Below are 25,267 nucleotides of genomic sequence, written 5' to 3'. Positions count from 1 at the left end.
TTATCTTACCTTACCTTACCTTACCTTACCTTACCTTACCTTACCTTATCTTATTTTTTGTGTATCTTTGTGTGTCTTTTAGGGCTATGACATATTTACCATATTTTCGTATCTGAGGAAAAGTGAATGATAAATACATTTGTATTCTCATTTCAATCCTGCAAAAACAACAAAGTCAAAGGTTCCCACAGACTGTTCGTTCAGGACGTCATCTTCAGTCCCAGTCTGTGCTTTTACTCACATTCCTGAATTCCTTTAATTGCAACCAAAGCTAGACCTACGACCAAGCAAACCCTAGAGTTCCAATAAAACGATCTAATCTGGAAATGAAATGTTTGTCACCTAGACCCGATAGATAAAGAAGCTCTGTGATTGGCTGGCTACCTGAAAGAACACCTGGCTAACTGTTTGACAGGCTGGTTTCCGCGGTGTGAAGGCGGAGCAGGCAGCTGGTGGGTTTCCTTAATGGCTGACTGTTTGACCGACTGCTGGCTGGCTGAGTGGGCGGCTGGCATCTCGCCCACCTTGCTGGTTGTCTGGTTGGCTGACTGGCTGGCCGGGTGCCTGGTTGGCAAGCCGGCAAGCCCCAGCTGTGTCCCGAGCCAAGCCCCTACACCCCACCAGATCTTAATTGGGTTAAGTTTGTCCGTCACAGATAACACTTCCTCTTTCTTCTGAGAGTAGGAAAACAAAAAAAAAATGGCCTGGCACTAATGACGCTCTTTAACTGGGCTCTTTTCTTTTTAGGTGGAGGAAAATTAGGAGGAAGGGGGTGGGTTCCCTGCAGGGAGGCATCGCCGGGGGATATGCGGCATTGTTAGGAGCAAGCACTCAATGAGAGCGGAGAATACGAAGAAAGAAAGCCAGCGAAAGAAAGTCAATTTGGTTTTCTGTTTTCACTCTGTCACGTTGCCACTGTTTCTTTTTTTTTGCAACCCCTCATGACTTCGGCAGGACCCAGAAAGAGACGCACACGGGAACAGAAATGTGCCAGTGTGCGTCCATACAAAGTGGATACACGCATATTTAATTCTGAAAAGAAAAAAAAAAAAGAAGCAAATACAAAGAAATGGTTCTATCATTCCTTTGCCTAAATCATATTAATGTAGATTTGTTTGTGTTAGGAATGTTTGCTATTTCCAAAGCTTTATTTAACCAGGTAATGTAGGGTACACACATAAGGATTTTAAGAATCTGAAGAGATGTTTTATCTGTTCCAGACCCCACATATGAAGATTAAAAATCAGGCATTGAACAGTTTTGATGGTCCTGTATGGTGTGCAAGGTTATTATCGTTAACGAAAACTAACGAAATGACAAAAGCTAGAAGTGTAAAAACATTTTCGTTAACTGAAATAAATAAAAACTATAATTAAAAGAAAAAAATGATAACTAACTGAAACTGTATTGTGTGTTTACAAAACTAACTAATACGGATAAAAATTATGGATAAAATTCCCTTCGTTTTTGTCTTTGTCAACGTCGGATTGATACGAAATCGATTTATTTCCCTCAAGAAATTTTAGCTAGTGGCACCATATGATATTTAACAGTCCGTCACTTGTGGTTTCCAGTCGTCTTCTGGTCCCCACTCTACCTGGAAACATGGAGACTAAAGTTGGGAGAAAGCAGCAGAGTCCTGTCTGGGATTTATGTGAATACGACGGCAAAGAAGATAAAAGATGTAAAAAAAAAAAAAAACAATAACTAAACTAAAACTAAGCATGTAGAAAATAACGAAAACTAATAAAAACTACTAAACCTGCTCTAAAAACTAATTAAAACTAACTGAATTACACAAAAAAGTCAAAACTAAATAAAACTAAACTATAATGAAAAATCCAAAACTATTGGAACCTTGGTGGTGTGCTCCAATAATCTCAACGCACCACACACAAAACGATTCTATCCCGCCACTAGGGCTGGACGATTCTGGGAAAAATGTGAATCACAATGTTTTTTGCTTAGAATTGAGATCACGGTTCTCTGGCACGATTTTTTTCACAAAATGTTTCTTCTACCACTGTCAAGGAAAATGGGTTCTTTTACCTCTGATTTGCGTCTTTCATATCACTCCGCAAGTAGTCCGGTCACTTACGGTCCTGGTTGCTAAGCAACGTCAGCTGATCTGTGAAAGTTTGCAGTGCAAAGACACTTCCCAGTCGGAACGATGGAATTATTTTAATCTTAAATTTTTGGAGAAGATGAGATTTTTGATTGTTGGTTAAAGGCCGAGTTATCGTCACCGGCAAAGAAAAGAAAAGGAGAAGAAGAACAGCAGCAGAAGTCAGAGAAGTGAACATGAAAGCACACTTGGATCTGGACAACAGAAAAGAAGACCAACATGAGATTAACACCGACAAATATGAACCTTTACCGGACACCAGGTCAGGTGGGTGAGTCTGGCCCCTCCCACTGGGGTTTTTACCTCATTTCACTGTCTTTACCGCAGACGTTCTGCTGTAATTTACTCTTTCTTCACTCAGCTACAGCCGACAGCAGCAGGTCACATGTTGTAAAGACACTTTACCATTGGTTGAGGGAGGAGGCGGCGGCGGTTCTGCGTTTGTGGGCATTTGTTTGTAATGCAGCCCGTGAAATAAAATGCTTAAGAATCGTCCGTGTTTAGAAATGAGATTGCGAACATGTGTGAATCGAGATCATGACCTTTTAACCATTAATCATGCAGCCCTACCCACCACTGATCTAGAATCCAGAAATCTCGCGTGATCAAACGTGATCTAACAAAAATGGAGAAGAAACATAGCAACAACCGGAAAACACAACACGCAACATGTTGTTTCAGTTGTGGTACGAGTTGGTGGAGACGTTGAATAGACATTGTCGGGCTTCCCACAGCTCCACAAGCTGGTCCTCCATTTCTGAAATCCACTGAATTTTATGTTTCAGGTCGGCCATGTTTGTTTTTATTTACACCCACTTCCTTGTTCCTCAGTCAGCTCGCTTCTTGATTGGCTACATACTCTTCCACGTCACAATTCACAGAGTCATGACTCGGGACTCGTCGACTTTCCCCTCACATGAAGATAAAAAATCAGGCATTGAGCAGTTTTGATGGTTATGTGTGTGGTGTGTGTGCTCCGATCATGTCAACACAGTACACATATAACCATTCTGTCCCACCGCCGATCTAGAATCCAGAAATCTCGCGTGATCAAACCTAATCTAACAAAAACAAAGAAGAAACAGCAAGAGCGCGACAACACAACTCGCAACATGGAAGAGGACATATGAGAGGTGGGAATGACACTGTTCTTGGGGTGATTTTTGACAGAAAAATCCCAAATTTCTGAGTTCCACAAAACTTTATGTTTCAAGTCGGCCATGTTTGTTTTTATTTACGCCCATTTCTTTGTTCCTCAGTCAGCTCGCTTCTTGATTGGCTACATTCTGTTCCACGTCACAATTCACTGAGTCATGACTCGGGGCTCGTCGACTCTCCCCACACATGAAGATAAAAAATCAGGCATTGAACAGTTTTGATGGTCCTGTGTGTTTTGTGCTCGGATAATCTCAACACAGCGTACACATAACCATTCTGTCCCACCACCGATCTAGAATCCAGAAATCTCTCATGATCAAACATGATCTAACAAAAACGGAGAAGAAACAGCAACAACAGGACAACACGCAACATGGAAGAGGACGTATGAGAGGAGGGAATGACGCTGTTCTTGGGGCGATTTCTGACAGAAAAATACCCAATTTCTGAGATCCACTGAACTGTATGTTTCAGGTCGGCCATGTTTGTTTTTATTTACACCTACTTCCTTGTTCCTCAGTTTCACGTATCAGACAGCAGAGGGCTGTGTTTTTCCTGCACCCCCCCCCCCCTTCTGTTTCTGCAGGTGATTTCCAAATTGGTTTCCACCTGGGCAGGCTGTGATTGGATCCTGCAGAATCCAGCCAGCCAATCAGCTCTCAGAAGACAGGTGAAATGCTTCCCCTGAAGACTCCACCCCCCTCTTCTTCCTCTCTCTGACTGCTGTTTGATCAGGTCCTGCTGCCATCCCAGTCTTGTTGTGAGTTTTTCTGTTTGTTTAGAAGGCCGTTTGGTGTGAGGTTCAGGACGTAGGTGAGTTTGGGGTCTCCCTGTACATTTTTGCACTCACACAGCTTTCATCTTTTGTTTAGCACACCAGGTTTATTAGTTTGTGCCACCTGTGTAAGTTTTGTGAAAGCTGTTTGTAGATGAGTTTAGGTAGCCATTTTGTTTTTCTGTTTCCATCATCTAAATCACAGGTGTCAAACATGCGGTCCGGGGTCCAAATCTGGCCCGCCAAAGAGTCCAATCCGGATGAATTTGTGAAATGCAAAAATTACGCTGAAGATATCAACAATCAGTGGTGTCAAAATCATTTTAATTCAGGTTCCACATACAGACACATACAGACCAATTAGATTTCAAGTGGGGCAGAACCAGTAAAATATTATCATAATAACCTATAAATAATGACAACCACAAATTTTCTTTGTTTTTTTTTTGGTATAAAAAAGTAAAATTACATGAGAATGTTTACATTACTGAACTATACTTTTACAAGTATGTGAATAACCTGAACAAATATGAACAAACAAAAATGTCTTAAGAAAAGTAAATGCAATTTTACCAATATTCTGCTTGTTACTAAATGTTTTGTGTGATTGTAATGCACATGCGTAAATGATAAACTGATAAAACAAGGCATAATATTGTTAAAATTGCACTTGTTTTTCTTAAGATAATTCAAGTTGTTCATGTCATTCAGATCAGATTTTCAAGGAAACTTTGTAGATGTAAACATTATCATAATATAATTTTTTTTTTTTCACTGTTAGTATTTTACTGGTCCGGCCCACTGGAGATCAAACTGGGCTGAATGTGGAACTGAACTAAAATGAGTTTGACACCCCTGATCTAGATGTTCAGTTAGGCCCTGTTTTGTTGTATTAGTTTCAGTAATTTGGCACAACCAGCACTGGCCTCCGCCACATTTTTCTGGCCTTGTGCTTTTTTTTTGTCAGCGGCCTGCATTTGAGTTACTAAAGGAATAAATAAAACTAACTGTCTGCGACTCTTGTTGACTTATTCTTTTTAGGTTACTGTCCAGCTTTCTGTGACATAACACTCAGTCAGCTCACTTTTTGATTGGCTACATTCTGTTCCACGTCACAATTCAGAGTCATGACTCGGGGCTCGTCGGTTTTACCCACACAAAGAAGATTTTTGGTCGTAAATATTGAACAAGTTTAATATTTGTGATTGTCGTCCCCACCCCATTTTGGAGCTCATTATCAGGACAGATTCACCCTTAAGACACATCAGACCACAGGATAATCTTACAAGACATTAGATAATCTAGCGTTTACCATCCATGGTCAGAAATCAGCACAAAAACAGCCTGATTATCTTTAAGTGTGTACCCCGCTTAAGTTAGAAAAGAACTGATTCTCATTTCCAATAACGACCAAGAGGCAGCGCACAAACAGAACATATTATATGCACAACAAATCACACACTGTCATCTAACAAACCGAAAGGCTAAAAACAGGTGAACCAAAGCACTAAAACCCCTAAAACAACATGTAGTTTAATTGTCCACAGCTTTATCCATAATAATAAATCCTTTTCCAGTGTATGGAGCAGGGCCATCAGTCCTTCTGTCATCTTTATTACAGAGAACATGGATTCTAAAGGGATCGACCACTGTTTCAGCATCAGTATCAGAACAGAAACATCCATTTATTCCCTCAAAATCAAAGTCGTATTCATCATTATCATTACCGCCATGATTTGTTTTCTTCTGAGACCATGAACAGCTGGGATCCTATGGCATTCAGCTTCCTCTTTTTTTCTCAAACCCACCAAAAAAAAAAACACAACGCCAACAAACAGACACACATTTGCACCAAAAGCTGTCACGTGGATTCTTATTAATATCATATTTTTTTATACATTTCCACTGAATGTCAATATACAGAATGTGGGCTAATGTTTTTAAGGTGCTTTTGTTTTAAACCAGACATACAACATGTCACAAATAGACTGTCTGCAAAAACGCTGTACACACACTACCTCCTGGATGTTCGAATAAACTAACTGGACACTTTTAGTGCTGACAGACTCTGAACAACAACCACAAACAGACCTGAACACAGAAAATCATACAAACAACCCGTGATGCAACACCCTGTACATAGTCCTGTATTCTCAGCGGTACTCGGCTGACTCAGGTGAGACAGAGACAGAAAGAAAAGGGAAAAATTTAAGTGAATGTCATGCTCCTGTTAACCCATAAAGACCCAAACAGCCACTGGCAACCAAAAGCATCTACTCATATATGATGTTTAATACGTGTTGATCCACTAATCCTATTGATACATGTAAATAATTAGTGGAAAAAACAGTTCTTCATCTTTTCGTGGTCATCAGATATGATCCATCTGGACGTTCAGAGGCTCCGGAGTTACCATGGAAAGACTGTCATCTTCTATAACATTGATTCACCAGTAAAACCCATGGAGTTGGATCAATGACAGTGGATAAAATGAACAAAAATGAAGGGAAAAAAATGTACAAAATAGTAATAATGTGGAAAAAAATGAGCCACAAACTGAGTAAAATAAAGTAAAAAATAAATATAATAATAATAATAATAATGATGATGATAATAATAATAATAATAATAATAATAATAATAATGATAATGATAATGATGATGATAATAATAATAATAATGATGATAATAATAATAATAATAATAATAATAATAATAATAATAATAATAAGCAACAAAATGAACAAAAACAGCGAAAATAATGAATAAAAGGAACAAAAATTACCAAAATAAGCCACAAACTGAACAAAATTGAGGAAAAAATAATGAAATAGGCAAGAAAATGTTGAAAAATAAACTAAATAATCCAAAAATGTAAGAAAAATGAGGGAAAATTTATTAAGAAGTCAAAAAATTAACCAGAAAAGCCAAAGTAATCAATAAAATGAACAAAAAGAATTTAAAAAAAAAAAAAAAAAAAGAAAAAAAAGAATCAGCAACAAGAAAAAATAAGCCACAAACTAAACAAAATTTAAGAAATATGTTGAAATAAGTGGTGTAAAATACAGTTCTTCATCTTTTCGTGGTCATCAGATATGACCCATTTGGACATTCAGAGGCTCCGTAGTTACCGTGGAAACACCGTCATCTTCTACAACATTGATTCACCAGTAAAACCCATGGAGTTGGATCAATGACAGTGGATGGACACACTGGGTTTATGTTCAGTTAATGATAGATTTTACTGAAAAAGTCACTTTTTCTTCCTTTTTTCTGTTTCTGATATAATAACCTTCAACTTTAATCTGAGCTTTTATGAACATCTCTATGATCAGTTAATTAAATTTAGGAAAATTCATGATTTACACAAAAAACATTGGATAATTTTATAATAAATGGAGATAAATCGCTTAAGAAAAATTAAATGTACAGACCACAGGGAAATGTTGGAAAATGAAGAATTCCATTTAACCTCCTAAGACCCACTGTCCACATTTATGGACAAGAGTTTCACAACTTCATACAAAAACAAAAACAAAACAAAAACAAAAGAAAACTGTTCACCACAAAGGACATTCCATAAAAATGTTAAAAACTGCATTTGAAAAACTGTTGCATCATGATGTTTCCAATATAGGCACTTACTTAATAAAAAACTAAAAAGCTTGTACTTTCCTGACATGTCCTGGGTCTTAGGAGGTTAAAAAAAGACAAATATCACCGTTTTAACTCCTGTACACCAGGAACATGCATTAGACCACAGGTGTCAAACATGTGGCCTGGGGGCCAAATCTGGCCCGCCAAAGGGTCCAATCCGGCCTGCCGGATGAATTTGTGAAATGCAAAAATTACACTTTAGATATTAATGATCAGTGTTGTCAAAATCATTTTAATTCAGGTTCCACGTACAGACACATACAGTCCAATTAGATTTCAAGTGGGTCAGAACCAGTAAAATATTATCATAATAACCTATAAATAATGACAACCCCACATTCTTTCTTTGTGTTTTTGGTGTAAAAAAGTAAAATCACATGAAAATGTTTACATTACGAAACTATACTTTTACAAAAAACGTGAATAACCCGAGCAAATATGAACAAACGGAAATGTCTTAAGAAAAGTAAACGCAATTTTACCAATATTCTGCCTGTTACTAAATGTTTTGTGTGATTGTAACACACATGTCTGTTCCAAAGTTGAGGCTTAAATCTAAGGGTGACCGGGCCTTTTCCATCAGGGCCCCTCGACTTTGGAACGGCCTGCCCGAGGAAATAAGGCTTGCGGAATCAGTGGCATCTTTTAAGTCACTTCTTAAAACACACTTTTATAGACTTGCTTTTATGTGATGTTTGTCCCTTTTAATTTTTTTAATTTTTTAATTTGAATCTTATTCTGTTTGATTGTTGGTTTATATTCTCATACATGATGTTGTTTTATCTCACGCCTCTACCTCTGCATTGATTTAACAGCATCATGTTACATTACCCCTGCCCTCCTTATTCCGATTCATTTAATCTATTTGAAGTGTCTTGTTTCTGCATTGTTGTACACATCTCTCCTATTATGTTGCTTCTATTTTAGTGTTTTTAGTGTTTTTATTTACATCTTGTATCCTGCTGTTGTGCCCTTTATTTGTTTTTCAAAGCACTTTGTAAACTTTGTTTTAAAATGTGCTATATAAATAAAAGTTATTAGTATTATTATTATTATTATTACATGTGTAAATGATAAACTGATAAACCGAGGCAGAATATTGTTAAAATTGCACTTGTTTTTTTTTAAGACAATTCAAGTTGTTCGTGTTATTCAGATTTTTAAGGAAACTTTGTAGATGTGAACCTGATCATAATAGAATTTCACTTTTTCCACTCTTGTTATTTTACTGGTCCGGCCCACTGGAGATCATATTGAATGTGGAACTGAACTAAAATGACTTTGACACCCCTGCTCTAAACACTCTCTCTTGCACTGACTCCTTGTGGAATTTAAAGTATTTTTTTACTATTGTGTTTTTACTATAGTGCTTTTACTACTGTTATTTTTTAAGTTTGTGATACTGCTGGAACCTGTACATTTCCCTATAGAATGAAGTATCTATCTGTTTGTCTATCCATATATCTCTATCTACCTGTTTCCTGTTTTATGTTTTGGTGAAATCCAAGTGTGTGTTTTATCACAGAGCACAGATGACATGTAGAAGGGTTCTGGTTCTGGTTTTTTAAATACATGTGTGGAAGTTGGGATGTTTAGAAACAGCAGTCAGAGCATTATCTGTCCAGTCAGCTGTTGAACCTGCAGTTTAGGTTCTACAATATGAACAGGATCCATTTATTTGCGGATGACTCACATGAATGAACACATCCATTACTGAACCGGTTTTCCATGACCGTCTGTCATCATTAGTGTGGAGTCACATGACTTGGTTCTGTGTGAGTCTCATGGACTTCAGGCCTGTTGGTCCTTTGTGTTGTGGTCTATCTAGTGGTGGTCTGGTGGTGTAAATATGCAGAATACTGTCAGGTTTCAGGACACACACATGAATATGAACGCAGTATTGGTGCTTGTACCTATAATAATACTAAAAAAAAATAATAATAATAATAATAATAATAATAATAATAATAATAATGATAATATAACTTTATTTGTATAGCACCTTTAAAAACAAAGTTTACAAAGTGCTTTGACAGAGGGCACAACAGCAGGATACACGAAGCAAGTAAAAACACTAAAACAGAAGCAACACAATTAGAGAGATATCTGAACAAATTGATAATCAAACAGGATCAAATTCAAAAATTAACATTAAAAGTTAAAAAGGGACAGACATCACATAAAAGCAAGTCTATAAAAATGTGTTTTAAGAAGTGATTTAAAAGATGTCACTGATTCCTCAGCCTTATCTCCTCGGGCAGGCCGTTCCAAAGTCGAGGGGTCCTGATGGAAAATACCCGGTCACCTTTTGATTTAAGCCTCGACTTTGGAACAGCCAGGAGCCCTCTGCCCGAGGATCTAAGGCTGCGTACTGGCTCGTAGTCAACTAGCATTGCTTCTATATAACTTTGGGCCAGGCCCATTCGGGCTTTAAAAGTGATCAGTAAAATCTTAAAATCAATTCTAAAACACACAGGGAGCCAATGAAGGGATGCAAGGATAGGAGTGATATGATGTTCTCTGTTAAAACCAGTGAGAAGCCTAGCTGCTGCGTTCTGGACCAGTTGGAGGCGGGACAATGATTTTTGGCTGATGCCAGACAGAAGTGAATTGCAGTAGTCAAGTCGGGTGAATATGAATGAATGGATGATTGTTTCCAGGTCGGAGTGTGGGACTATTGGTTTGATTCTGGAAATAGTTCATAGCTGGAAAAAACAGGATTGGATAACTTTATTTATGTGTACTTGAAAGGAGAGGTCTGAGTCAAATATTACCCCAAGATTTCTTGCGGTGAGTGTAATTGTGAATTTCCCTATTGTGGGATCAATAAATGAATATCTTATCTTATCTTAATGTTTGAGGAGAGGGGACCAAGGCTATTTTTTATTGCAATGGTGGAATTTAGTGGACCGAACAGTATGACTTCTGATTTGGAGTTGTTTAATTGCAGGAAGTTCTGGGCCATCCAACGGCTTACATCACTGGGGCAGTCAGACACAGCAGCTAAGCTTCTCGGGTCATCCGGTCTCTACCTAGTATGACTACAGCTGTCCTAAACAAAAAGAGAAAACAAACACAAATATATGACAAAACTCTGACTTAGGAAAGAAAAGTCAGTCTGTTCTCACACAAAAGGAAGAGCTAGAGTCAAACCTGAAATGTTTAGACAAAGTAGAAAACAAATAAACAGATTTTCCCCAAATTACAGACTCTGAAGTAGAACTGACCAAAAATACTGAAATCATGGATATAAAAAATCATTTTAATTAAGGTTCCACATTTAACATGATTCGCTGAAATTCCATTTTCTTTGGAATGTAAGTGTTGCTGGAGTCAGTGAAAGGTGTTTGAACATTCTCTACTGTCATGTAGTTTTCTCTGTTTTTTTGCACATTTCTTGGGACGTGTTGTTTGGATATTGATGTTTCTTTCAATAAAAGTTATAATTGCACCTCAGTGTTGTTGGGGTTGAGGGGGGCCTGGAGGTTTTTCATCCTCCAAAGGGGGGGGGGGGGGGGGGGGGTTGGGGGGGGGGGGGGGGTCCACAGAAAAAGACTGAAGACCACTGAGTTAATGACAGATTGGACTGAAAAAGACCCTTTTTCACAGATATCAAATGTAGAAACTACTCAGATGTTACTAGTTTGTGCTTTTCTTCTCTGAGGGCTGGGTGATCTGGACTAAAAGACACATGATGATCTGTTGAAGCAGATTCACAGTCAACCTGGATTTATTCATAGATCAGTTTTATCAGGCTGCAGGGGCTTTGGTTGGTTTATGACGGTAAAACTCTGCATTTTTACATCATTTTCTAGACTATTCACTTTCTACTATTTACTAGACTATTACAGTCTTAAAAAAAAAAAAGGAACACAAGACAAGTCTGTTTACAGTTTAATATACTTATTGAAGTTTTACATTTAACAGAGGAAATAATGTGAATATTTCCATCTGTGTCTTCATAGTTTATATATAAATACATTGTTCAGATATTTGAACAGAATCATCCAAATAAGTCGAAGGTTTGTGATTTATCAAATGGATTGAGTGGATTTCAACTTCAGCAAATTTAATCAGAACATATTTTCCCAAATGTAAAATTGACGTGGGCACCCTTACTCATTGTTATTGGTCCTGTAGGAAAATTCCACATTTTTGGCATGTTGTTAAATGTGAACTGGATAAAATATTATCTGTTTCTGTTACTACTGAATGTAATCCATTGACCATGTTGCTTGGAAATGACAGATGTCACAATTATCTGAAAATATAAAAGACAACTCTATAGGATGTTCACATTTTGTGTGAGGAAATGTATTCTTTTGAATTGGATCACAGATAAAGTACCTACTAAAACTCAATGGCATCAGACAGTACTTGAATATATATCCCTGGACTATTTAACCAGTCTGTTACACAGCAAAGATGAAGTGTTCCATAAAACTTGGAACCCCTTTATGTCATATATTGGTCTGGACATTTCAGCCCTTTTCCATAGAGGAATAATGTGAACTCATATTGCTGTCATAGTTTTTTTTTTTTTTTTTAATTGACTGACTGAGTTTTCCACCTCCTTCTGCTTTGTGCCGGAATGTTCTGTTCTGTTCTGTTTGTTGTCTCTTTCTTTTCTATAAACAACAACAACAAAAAAAAACAATAAATATATATTGGAAAAAAAAGAAAATCTGAACATATTTGAATAAATGATGAATCATTTCAATATATTTGGTCTTAAATATTATGGTATAACCTCCGTCTGAGCTAATGTGAAAATAATTACAGTGTTTGCAATAATTACGTGTGTTTGTCTCCAAACAAATAGAAAACAACTCAGCAAACATTTAATATTTCATGGTTTTTCTCATTTCAAATGAAGACAGTATATGACTGTATTTATTGAAGCTGATGAACGGAATCTTTACTGTTATTATTGAATATTGAATTCTCCTGAACACTTCTATCATTTAAATGTATAAAATCCATCACATCTTGGAAACACATTCACAATCCCAACATTTGAATTCAAGTTAAAATTAAAACACCATCATTATCATTGGATTCAATCACAGACATCAGAATCTGTCAAACCAGGATTATTATCACTACAAATGTTAGTATTTAAGTGCATTTGGATACAGATTCATACACGTTCAAACAGTTTACATCATCACTAAGTTTAGTGACTCCAGTAAATCAGAGAAAATCTGTACATTTGATGAGTTTATTACTCAGTGTTGACAGGAGTGATGATCAGAGGAGCAAAGTTTTTACCTCCAGCATTGTTACATGGACTGAAGAATGGGAGGAGTTTATCACTGAAGCAGCAGCCAGTGAAGGAGTAGATGAGAACTGAAGAATCTACGTCATAAAAGGAGACCAGACCCTCCTCATAATCCACAAACACCCCCACCTTCTGAAGACCAGACTTCACAGACAGAAGGACAGAAGGATCAGCAGGAGCTTTGTACTCATTTCCATTTCTCAACCTGATGGTCCAGTATCCGTTCTGAGGACTCAGTGTGTTCTTTCCTTTCCTGTTGATGGACTCTCTGGCCACTCCTAAAGTCCAGGCAGTCTTTCCTTTAACCTGAACCTCAAAGTAAAACCTGCCTGAAGAGAAACTCTGCTTTCCAAAAACATTGCAATAAATAGTGAATCTCTGTGGTTTATCTGGAAGGTTCTTCTTTACACCACCATCATGAACCTGTTTTCCATCATCAGACAGGATGAGATAAGGATCTGCTGTATCTGGATCCAGAGTCACATCCACCTCATACTGTTGGACTCTCTTCAGCTCAGCTTTAGCCTTCTTCTTCTTCATGTCTTCTGTGAGTTTGTCCTCCAGCTCAGACACAGCTCTCACCACACTCCCCTCATATGATGGTGGACGGATGCTGACCTTTGTCCAGGTCTTCATGGATGGAGCAGCTTTGACACATGTGAACCTCTGGACAAAGTGGAGGTGGTCTTCAGAGCCTAAGAGCTGCTCCACCTCAGTGCTTCTCTTCTTCAGCTCACAGATTTCCTGTTCCAGCTCTTTGATGAAGTCTTCAGCCTGTTTCTCAGTGCTCCTCTGCTTTTCTTGGATCTTCTCTTTGAACTGGTCCAGACTTCTCTGAACAGAGTCCATCAGAGCAGTAAAGACCTCCACACCTTCTGCTGTCTCTGTGTCTGCAGCATTCTTACTGAGCTCCACTGACCGTTGGATCTCCTGGATCTTCAGTCGTCTCTCCTGGATCATCTGCTGAATTTCAGCCTTTGTCTTTTTCAGCTCTGGCTTCTGTTCTTCATATTCATCTTTCAGAGGAGTAATGTCATGACTTTTGTGGTCTGAGTAGGTGCAGTGGTAACAGATACATGTGTGGTCGGTTTTACAGAACAGCTCCAGAGGTTTGTCATGTTTCCTACACATCCTGTCTTCCAGGTTCTCCACAGGGTGGATCAGCTGATGTCTTTTCAGTGCTGAACGTGTCAGATGAGGTTCTAGATGGGTCTGACAGTAGGAGATCAGACACACCAGGCAGGACTTCAGGGCCTTCAGTTTGGTTTCAGAGCAGACATCACAGGGAACTTCTCCTGGTTTGGCAGCTTGTTGGTCTGAGCTGTAGATGTTTGGTTCATGTTGAGCTTCATGTCTGAACTGAGCCACCATCTCTGAGATGATTGTGTTGATCTTCAGCTGAGGTTTTGTGTTGAAAACCTCTTTACACATGGGACATTGATATGGGGCACTAACCCTCCAGTGTTCAGAGATGCAGGATTTGCAGAAGGTGTGTCCACATTGTATTGCGACTGGATCAGTGAAGACATCCAAACAGATGGAACACAGGAACTGATCTCCAGATCGGACATGACCGGCAGCAGCCATATCTATGGACCAAAAGAACAGATGCATCAGTGAAATATTTGAATTATATAATCAGTGTTTATCATCATGTGATCATTTATAATAAGGAGACTCATAAAAGTCCTTTATGGTCTTCAGGTAAGTGTGGCTGGTCAGTCACATGACTCTACAGCAGTGTTTAAAATCCATGATGTCAGTCCAATACTTTGACTTTGAAATGTTCTGGAAGTTCATTGAAGTGTAACTGTAGAAAATGTTAGTGGAAACAAAAGCAGTAAGAGACGTAGAACCAAAGTCCAGACCATCTAAAGGACATGGGCTGTAATAAAATAGAATCTATGTAAATACTAGGGATACAACAGTACTGGGGAAAACTGTGTACTGTTCACTTCACCCTGAACGGGACGATCTGCCCGTATGGACCGCAGGTTTTGCAACTGATTTTGCATTAGTGATTTATATACTGCTGTACAGGCACTGAGTGTGTGCGCCTGTTGAGGCAGAAGAAAGCCCACCCCTGCAAGTCTCTCTCTCTCTCTCTCTCTCTCTCTCTCTCTCTCTCTCTCTCTCTCTCTCTCTCTCTCTCTCTCTCTCTCTCTCTCTCTCTCTCTCTCTCTCTCTCTCTCTCTCTCTCTCTCTCTCTCTCTCTCTCTCTCTCTCTCTCTCTCCATATGAGCATGCAGTGCAGGGAAGCCCCGCCCCTTAGTGACAGACAGTGGACAGAGAAGCGCCTTTAGACTCAGCACACATCAGAGTCCTGCACAGATCCACCACTTTTCCAAACCCACACCCACTTGTACCTGCGAACATTAGACCCACACCCTGACCCGTGGTTAACCACATTGTCTACACAGTAACTCACTTTTAAGTACGCATGGGTACCCGACCTGGTGCAGGACTCTGACACATACAATACTGTGACACACTATTACAAGGAAATGCGTACAGTAGATAACCATGGTGTTTTTATACGGCCATTTTCTTTTACATCTCGATGCAGAACATGAATTTATTTATTTTCATAAAGCCCCCTTTGGGCCTTATGTGTGCATGTGGGTGTTTTTTACAACTGTATACAAGTAAAGGAATAAGAAAGAGTTCTATTGTTCAGAACAGAAAGAGTTATTTTTTCAGTACAGTGATAGAATTTGTTCCTACTGTGAAATTCAGTTTTTGATGACAAACAAAATAAAAATATAATTTTGGGAGAGAAAAAACCCAGTTCTGTTCATGCACAAAACATGCTGAAACCAAACAAAAACTGAGGTACGGACCGCACCGTGGACGACCTGAACTGTTGGACCCTTAGTAAATACTGCTGGTTTATCCATGTGGTTCAGTGATAGGAGCCATTGCAGGAGAGTTGGAGTGAAATAAATACAGTTCTATTTGTGTGTTTGGAGTTGAAGTGTGATGTTAAAGCTGTAGTTGGACTCACCGCTGTTTGTCAAAGACTCTGCTGAGACTTGAAACAGATCTGATGAAGTCGGTTTAAGGTTTCTTCGACGGTTCCACAGACAAGTCTGCAGCTCTACTCACACTGGGAACAACTTTCACTTTCATTTCTGGGAAAGGGTCTTTGTTCTGAAGAATGTGGCTCCGCCTCTGACCTGTTTCATTTTTCATGTGATGGTGAAATCCAAGTGTGTGTTGTTTTATCACAGAGCACAGACGACATGTCAGACCTGTTGGTCCTTTGTGTTGTGGTCTATCTAGTGGTGGTCTGGTGGTGTAAATATGCAGAATACTGTCAGGTTTCAGGACATACACGTGAATATGAATGCAGTATTGGTGCTTGTACCTATAATAATAATAATAATAATAATAATAATAATAATAATAATAATAATAATAATAATATAACTTTATTTGTATAGCACCTTTAAAAACAAAGTTTACAAAGTGCTTTGACAGAGGGCACAACAGCAGGATACACGAAGCAAGTAAAAACACTAAAACAGAAGCAACACAATTAGAGAGATATCTGAACAAATTGATAATCAAACAGGATCAAATTCAAAAATTAACATTAAAATTAAAAGTTAAAAAGGGACAGACATCACATAAAAGCAAGTCTATAAAAATGTGTTTTAAGAAGTGATTTAAAAGATGTCACTGATTCCTCAGCCTTATCTCCTCGGGCAGGCCGTTCCAAAGTCGAGGGGTCCTGATGGAAAATACCCGGTCACCTTTTGATTTAAGCCTCGACTTTGGAACAGCCAGGAGCCCTCTGCCCGAGGATCTAAGGCTGCGTACTGGCTCGTAGTCAACTAGCATTGCTTCTATATAACTTGGGGCCAGGCCCATTCGGGCTTTAAAAGTGATCAGTAAAATCTTAAAATCAATTCTAAAACACACAGGGAGCCAATGAAGGGATGCAAGGATAGGAGTGACATGATGTTGTCTGTTAAAACCAGTGAGAAGCCTAGCTGCTGCGTTCTGGACCAGTTGGAGGCGGGACAATGATTTTTGGCTGATGCCAGACAGAAGTGAATTGCAGTAGTCAAGTCGGCTGAATATGAATGAATGGATGATTGTTTCCAGGTCGGAGTGTGGGACTATTGGTTTGATTCTGGAAATAGTTCATAGCTGGAAAAAACAGGATTGGATAACTTTATTTATGTGTACTTGAAAGGAGAGGTCTGAGTCAAATATTACCCCAAGATTTCTTGCGGTGAGTGTAATTGTGAATTTCCCCATTGTGGGATCAATAAAGGAATATCTTATCTTATCTTATCTTAATGTTTGAGGAGAGGGGACCGAGGCTATTTTTTATTGCAATGGTGGAATTTAGTGGACCGAACAGTATGACTTCTGATTTGGAGTTGTTTAATTGCAGGAAGTTCTGGGCCATCCAACGGCTTACATCACTGGGGCAGTCAGACACAGCAGCTAAGCTTCTCGGGTCATCCGGTCTCTACCTAGTATGACTACAGCTGTCCTAAACAAAAAGAGAAAACAAACACAAATATATGACAAAACTCTGACTTAGGAAAGAAAAGTCAGTCTGTTCTCACACAAAAGGAAGAGTTAGAGTCAAACCTGAAATGTTTAGACAAAGTAGAAAACAAATAAACAGATTTTCCCCAAATTACAGACTCTGAAGTAGAACTGACCAAAAATACTGAAATCATGGATATAAAAAATCATTTTAATTAAGGTTCCACATTTAACGTGATTCGCTGAAATTCCATTTTCTTTGGAATGTAAGTGTTGCTGGAGTCAGTGAAAGGTGTTTGAACATTCTCTACTGTCATGTAGTTTTCTCTGTTTTTTTGCACATTTCTTGGGACGTGTTGTTTGGATATTGATGTTTCTTTCAATAAAAGTTATAATTGCACCTCAGTGTTGTTGGGGTTGAGGGGGGCCTGGAGGTTTTTCATCCTCCAAAGGGGGGGTGGGGGGGGTCCACAGAAAAAGACTGAAGACCACTGAGTTAATGACAGATTGGACTGAAAAAGACCCTTTTTCACAGATATCAAATGTAGAAACTACTCAGATGTTACTAGTTTGTGCTTTTCTTCTCTGAGGGCTGGGTGATCTGGACTAAAAGACACATGATGATCTGTTGAAGCAGATTCACAGTCAACCTGGATTTATTCATAGATCAGTTTTATCAGGCTGCAGGGGCTTTGGTTGGTTTATGACGGTAAAACTCTGCATTTTTACATCATTTTCTAGACTATTCACTTTCTACTATTTACTAGACTATTACAGTCTTAAAAAAAAAAAAAGGAACACAAGACAAGTCTGTTTACAGTTTAATATACTTATTGAAGTTTTACATTTAACAGAGGAAATAATGTGAATATTTCCATCTGTGTCTTCATAGTTTATATATAAATACATTGTTCAGATATTTGAACAGAATCATCCAAATAAGTCGAAGGTTTGTGATTTATCAAATGGATTGAGTGGATTTCAACTTCAGCAAATTTAATCAGAACATATTTTCCCAAATGTAAAATTAACCTGGGCACCCTTACTCATTGTTATTGGTCCTGTAGGAAAATTCCACATTTTTGGCATGTTGTTAAATGTGAACTGGATAAAATATTATCTGTTTCTGTTACTACTGAATGTAATCCATTGACCATGTTGCTTGGAAATGACAGATGTCACAATTATTGGAAAATATAAAAGACAACTCTATAGGATGTTCACATTTTGTGTGAGGAAATGTATTCTTTTGAATTGGATCACAGATAAAGTACCTACTAAAACTCAATGGCATCAGACAGTACTTGAATATATATCCCTGGACTATTTAACCAGTCTGTTACACAGCAAAGATGAAGTGTTCCATAAAACTTGGAACCCCTTTATGTCATATATTGGTCTGGACATTTCAGCCCTTTTCCATAGAGGAATAATGTGAACTCATATTGCTGTCATAGTTTTTTTTTTTTTTTTTAATTGACTGACTGAGTTTTCCACCTCCTTCTGCTTTGTGCCGGAATGTTCTGTTCTGTTCTGTTTGTTGTCTCTTTCTTTTCTATAAACAACAACAACAAAAAAAAACAATAAATATATATTGGAAAAAAAAGAAAATCTGAACATATTTGAATAAATGATGAATCATTTCAATATATTTGGTCTTAAATATTATGGTATAACCTCCGTCTGAGCTAATGTGAAAATAATTACAGTGTTTGCAATAATTACGTGTGTTTGTCTCCAAACAAATAGAAAACAACTCAGCAAACATTTAATATTTCATGGTTTTTCTCATTTCAAATGAAGACAGTATATGACTGTATTTATTGAAGCTGATGAACGGAATCTTTACTGTTATTATTGAATATTGAATTCTCCTGAACACTTCTATCATTTAAATGTATAAAATCCATCACATCTTGGAAACACATTCACAATCCCAACATTTGAATTCAAGTTAAAATTAAAACACCATCATTATCATTGGATTCAATCACAGACATCAGAATCTGTCAAACCAGGATTATTATCACCACAAATGTTTGTATTTAAGTGCATTTGGATACAGATTCATACACGTTCAAACAGTTTATATCATCACTAAGTTTAGTGACTCCAGTAAATCAGAGAAAATCTGTACATTTGATGAGTTTATTACTCAGTGTTGACAGGAGTGATGATCAGAGGAGCAAAGTTTTTACCTCCAGCATTGTTACATGGACTGAAGAATGGGAGGAGTTTATCACTGAAGCAGCAGCCAGTGAAGGAGTAGATGAGAACTGAAGAATCTACGTCATAAAAGGAGACCAGACCCTCCTCATAATCCACAAACACCCCCACCTTCTGAAGACCAGACTTCACAGACAGAAGGACAGAAGGATCAGCAGGAGCTTTGTACTCATTTCCATTTATCAACCAGATGGTCCAGTATCCGTTCTGAGGACTCAGTGTGTTCTTTCCTTTCCTGTTGATGGACTCTCTGGCCACTCCTAAAGTCCAGGCAGTCTTTCCTTTAACCTGAACCTCAAAGTAAAACCTGCCTGAAGAGAAACTCTGCTTTCCAAAAACATTGCAATAAATAGTGAATCTCTGTGGTTTATCTGGAAGGTTCTTCTTTACACCACCATCATGAACCTGTTTTCCATCATCAGACAGGATGAGATAAGGATCTGCTGTATCTGGATCCAGAGTCACATCCACCTCATACTGTTGGACTCTCTTCAGCTCAGCTTTAGCCTTCTTCTTCTTCATGTCTTCTGTGAGTTTGTCCTCCAGCTCAGACACAGCTCTCACCACACTCCCCTCATATGATGGTGGACGGATGCTGACCTTTGTCCAGGTCTTCATGGATGGAGCAGCTTTGACACATGTGAACCTCTGGACAAAGTGGAGGTGGTCTTCAGAGCCTAAGAGCTGCTCCACCTCAGTGCTTCTCTTCTTCAGCTCACAGATTTCCTGTTCCAGCTCTTTGATGAAGTCTTCAGCCTGTTTCTCAGTGCTCCTCTGCTTTTCTTGGATCTTCTCTTTGAACTGGTCCAGACTTCTCTGAACAGAGTCCATCAGAGCAGTAAAGACCTCCACACCTTCTGCTGTCTCTGTGTCTGCAGCATTCTTACTGAGCTCCACTGACCGTTGGATCTCCTGGATCTTCAGTCGTCTCTCCTGGATCATCTGCTGAATTTCAGCCTTTGTCTTTTTCAGCTCTGGCTTCTGTTCTTCATATTCATCTTTCAGAGGAGTAATGTCATGACTTTTGTGGTCTGAGTAGGTGCAGTGGTAACAGATACATGTGTGGTCGGTTTTACAGAACAGCTCCAGAGGTTTGTCATGTTTCCTACACATCCTGTCTTCCAGGTTCTCCACAGGGTGGATCAGCTGATGTCTTTTCAGTGCTGAACGTGTCAGATGAGGTTCTAGATGGGTCTGACAGTAGGAGATCAGACACACCAGGCAGGACTTCAGGGCCTTCAGTTTGGTTTCAGAGCAGACATCACAGGGAACTTCTCCTGGTTTGGCAGCTTGTTGGTCTGAGCTGTAGATGTTTGGTTCATGTTGAGCTTCATGTCTGAACTGAGCCACCATCTCTGAGATGATTGTGTTGATCTTCAGCTGAGGTTTTGTGTTGAAAACCTCTTTACACATGGGACACTGATATGGGGCACTAACCCTCCAGTGTTCAGAGATGCAGGATTTGCAGAAGGTGTGTCCACATTGTATTGCGACTGGATCAGTGAAGACATCCAAACAGATGGAACACAGGAACTGATCTCCAGATCGGACATGACCGGCAGCAGCCATATCTATGGACCAAAAGAACAGATGCATCAGTGAAATATTTGAATTATATAATCAGTGTTTATCATCATGTGATCATTTATAATAAGGAGACTCATAAAAGTCCTTTATGGTCTTCAGGTAAGTGTGGCTGGTCAGTCACATGACTCTACAGCAGTGTTTAAAATCCATGATGTCAGTCCAATACTTTGACTTTGAAATGTTCTGGAAGTTCATTGAAGTGTAACTGTAGAAAATGTTAGTGGAAACAAAAGCAGGAAGAGACGTAGAACCAAAGTCCAGACCATCTAAAGGACATGGGCTGTAATAAAATAGAATCTATGTAAATACTAGGGATACAACAGTACTGGGGAAAACTGTGTACTGTTCACTTCACCCTGAACGGGACGATCTGCCCGTATGGACCGCAGGTTTTGCAACTGATTTTGCATTAGTGCTTTATATACTGCTGTACAGGCACTGAGTGTGTGCGCCTGTTGAGGCAGAAGAAAGCCTGCCCCTGCAAGTCTCTCTCTCTCTCTCTCTCTCTCTCTCTCTCTCTCTCTCTCTCTCTCTCTCTCTCTCTCTCTCTCTCTCTCTCTCCTCTCTCTCTCTCTCTCCTCTCTCTCTCTCTCTCTCTCTCTCTCTCTCTCTCTCTCTCTCTCTCTCTCTCTCTCTCTCTCTCTCTCTCTCTCTCTCTCTCTCTCCATATGAGCATGCAGTGCAGGGAAGCCCCGCCCCTCAGTGACAGACAGTGGACAGAGAAGCGCCTTTAGACTCAGCACACATCAGAGTCCTGCCACAGATCCACCACTTTTCCAAACCCACACCCACTTGTACCTGCGAACATTAGACCCACACCCTGACCCGTGGTTAACCACATTGTCTACACAGTAACTCACTTTTAAGTACGCATGGGTACCCGACCTGGTGCAGGACTCTGACACATACAATACTGTGACACACTATTACAAGGAAATGCGTACAGTAGATAACCATGGTGTTTTTATACGGCCATTTTCTTTTACATCTCGATGCAGAACATGAATTTATTTATTTTCATAAAGCCCCCTTTGGGCCTTATGTGTGCATGTGGGTGTTTTTTACAACTGTATACAAGTAAAGGAATAAGAAAGAGTTCTATTGTTCAGAACAGAAAGAGTTATTTTTTCAGTACAGTGATAGAATTTGTTCCTACTGTGAAATTCAGTTTTTGATGACAAACAAAATAAAAATATAATTTTGGGGAGAGAAAAAACCAGTTCTGTTCATGCACAAAACATGCTGAAACCAAACAAAAACTGAGGTACGGACCGCACCGTGGACGACCTGAACTGTTGGACCCTTAGTAAATACTGCTGGTTTATCCATGTGGTTCAGTGATAGGAGCCATTGCAGGAGAGTTGGAGTGAAATAAATACAGTTCTATTTGTGTGTTTGGAGTTGAAGTGTGATGTTAAAGCTGTAGTTGGACTCACCGCTGTTTGTCAAAGACTCTGCTGAGACTTGAAACAGATCTGATGAAGTCGGTTTAAGGTTTCTTCGACGGTTCCACAGACAAGTCTGCAGCTCTGCTCACACTGGGAACAACTTTCACTTTCATTTCTGGGAAAGGGTCTTTGTTCTGAGGAATGTGGCTCCGCCTCTGACCTGTTTCATTTTTCATGTGATGGTGAAATCCAAGTGTGTGTTGTTTTATCACAGAGCACAGACGACATGTCAGACCTGTTGGTCCTTTGTGTTGTGGTCTATCTAGTGGTGGTCTGGTGGTGTAAATATGCAGAATACTGTCAGGTTTCAGGACATACACGTGAATATGAATGCAGTATTGGTGCTTGTACCTATAATAATAATAATAATAATAATAATAATAATAATAATAATAATAATATAACTTTATTTGTATAGCACCTTTAAAAACAAAGTTTACAAAGTGCTTTGACAGAGGGCACAACAGCAGGATACACGAAGCAAGTAAAAACACTAAAACAGAAGCAACACAATTAGAGAGATATATGAACAAATTGATAATCAAACAGGATCAAATTCAAAAATTAACATTAAAATTAAAAGTTAAAAAGGGACAGACATCACATAAAAGCAAGTCTATAAAAATGTGTTTTAAGAAGTGATTTAAAAGATGTCACTGATTCCTCAGCCTTATCTCCTCGGGCAGGCCGTTCCAAAGTCGAGGGGTCCTGATGGAAAATACCCGGTCACCTTTTGATTTAAGCCTCGACTTTGGAACAGCCAGGAGCCCTCTGCCCGAGGATCTAAGGCTGCGTACTGGCTCGTAGTCAACTAGCATTGCTTCTATATAACTTGGGGCCAGGCCCATTCAGGCTTTAAAAGTGATCAGTAAAATCTTAAAATCAATTCTAAACACACAGGGAGCCAATGAAGGGATGCAAGGATAGGAGTGACATGATGTTGTCTGTTAAAACCAGTGAGAAGCCTAGCTGCTGCGTTCTGGACCAGTTGGAGGCGGGACAATGATTTTTGGCTGATGCCGGACAGAAGTGAATTGCAGTAGTCAAGTCGGCTGAATATGAATGAATGGATGATTGTTTCCAGGTCGGAGTGTGGGACTATTGGTTTGATTCTGGAAATAGTTCATAGCTGGAAAAAACAGTATTGGATAACTTTATTTATGTGTACTTGAAAGGAGAGGTCTGAGTCAAATATTACCCCAAGATTTCTTGCGGTGAGTGTAATTGTGAATTTCCCCATTGTGGGATCAATAAATGAATATCTTATCTTATCTTAATGTTTGAGGAGAGGGGACCAAGGCTATTTTTTATTGCAATGGTGGAATTTAGTGGACCGAACAGTATGACTTCTGATTTGGAGTTGTTTAATTGCAGGAAGTTCTGGGCCATCCAACGGCTTACATCACTGGGGCAGTCAGACACAGCAGCTAGGCTTCTCGGGTCATCCGGTCTCTACCTAGTATGACTACAGCTGTCCTAAACAAAAGAGAAAACAAACACAAATATATGACAAAACTCTGACTTAGGAAAGAAAAGTCAGTCTGTTCTCACACAAAAGGAAGAGTTAGAGTCAAACCTGAAATGTTTAGACAAAGTAGAAAACAAATAAACAGATTTTCCCCAAATTACAGACTCTGAAGTAGAACTGACCAAAAATACTGAAATCATGGATATAAAAAATCATTTTAATTAAGGTTCCACATTTAACGTGATTCGCTGAAATTCCATTTTCTTTGGAATGTAAGTGTTGCTGGAGTCAGTGAAAGGTGTTTGAACATTCTCTACTGTCATGTAGTTTTCTCTGTTTTTTTGCACATTTCTTGGGACGTGTTGTTTGGATATTGATGTTTCTTTCAATAAAAGTTATAATTGCACCTCAGTGTTGTTGGGGTTGAGGGGGGCCTGGAGGTTTTTCATCCTCCAAAGGGGGGGTGGGGGGGGGTCCACAGAAAAAGACTGAAGACCACTGAGTTAATGACAGATTGGACTGAAAAAGACCCTTTTTCACAGATATCAAATGTAGAAACTACTCAGATGTTACTAGTTTGTGCTTTTCTTCTCTGAGGGCTGGGTGATCTGGACTAAAAGACACATGATGATCTGTTGAAGCAGATTCACAGTCAACCTGGATTTATTCATAGATCAGTTTTATCAGGCTGCAGGGGCTTTGGTTGGTTTATGACGGTAAAACTCTGCATTTTTACATCATTTTCTAGACTATTCACTTTCTACTATTTACTAGACTATTATAGTCTTAAAAAAAAAAAAAGGAACACAAGACAAGTCTGTTTACAGTTTAATATACTTATTGAAGTTTTACATTTAACAGAGGAAATAATGTGAATATTTCCATCTGTGTCTTCATAGTTTATATATAAATACATTGTTCAGATATTTGAACAGAATCATCCAAATAAGTCGAAGGTTTGTGATTTATCAAATGGATTGAGTGGATTTCAACTTCAGCAAATTTAATCAGAACATATTTTCCCAAATGTAAAATT

The 25,267-nt window shown here is 38.8% G+C and overlaps 2 protein-coding genes across 2 annotated transcripts; both read right to left on the bottom strand.

Moving 5' to 3' along the window:
* Positions 1–11,596: 11,596 nt before the first annotated feature.
* On the bottom strand, positions 11,597–16,097 carry LOC115420462 (E3 ubiquitin-protein ligase TRIM21-like). Its single transcript, XM_030135706.1, has 2 exons — positions 16,001–16,097; positions 11,597–14,585 (listed from the first exon to the last, which is right to left on the bottom strand). Exon 2 carries the CDS (start codon positions 14,581–14,583, stop codon positions 12,940–12,942), a length of 1,644 nt encoding a protein of 547 aa, XP_029991566.1. The 5' UTR covers positions 14,584–14,585; positions 16,001–16,097; the 3' UTR covers positions 11,597–12,939.
* A 3,028-nt stretch (positions 16,098–19,125) lies between these two features.
* LOC115421606 (E3 ubiquitin-protein ligase TRIM21-like) lies at positions 19,126–22,881 on the bottom strand. Its single transcript, XM_030137565.1, has 2 exons — positions 22,752–22,881; positions 19,126–21,299 (listed from the first exon to the last, which is right to left on the bottom strand). Exon 2 carries the CDS (start codon positions 21,295–21,297, stop codon positions 19,654–19,656), a length of 1,644 nt encoding a protein of 547 aa, XP_029993425.1. The 5' UTR covers positions 21,298–21,299; positions 22,752–22,881; the 3' UTR covers positions 19,126–19,653.
* Positions 22,882–25,267: the final 2,386 nt, after the last annotated feature.

Source organism: Sphaeramia orbicularis, chromosome 6, assembly GCF_902148855.1.
Source record: "Sphaeramia orbicularis chromosome 6, fSphaOr1.1, whole genome shotgun sequence".
Classification (NCBI taxonomy): Eukaryota; Metazoa; Chordata; class Actinopteri; order Kurtiformes; family Apogonidae; genus Sphaeramia; species Sphaeramia orbicularis.
This window is presented reverse-complemented; position numbering and strand designations above follow the sequence as displayed.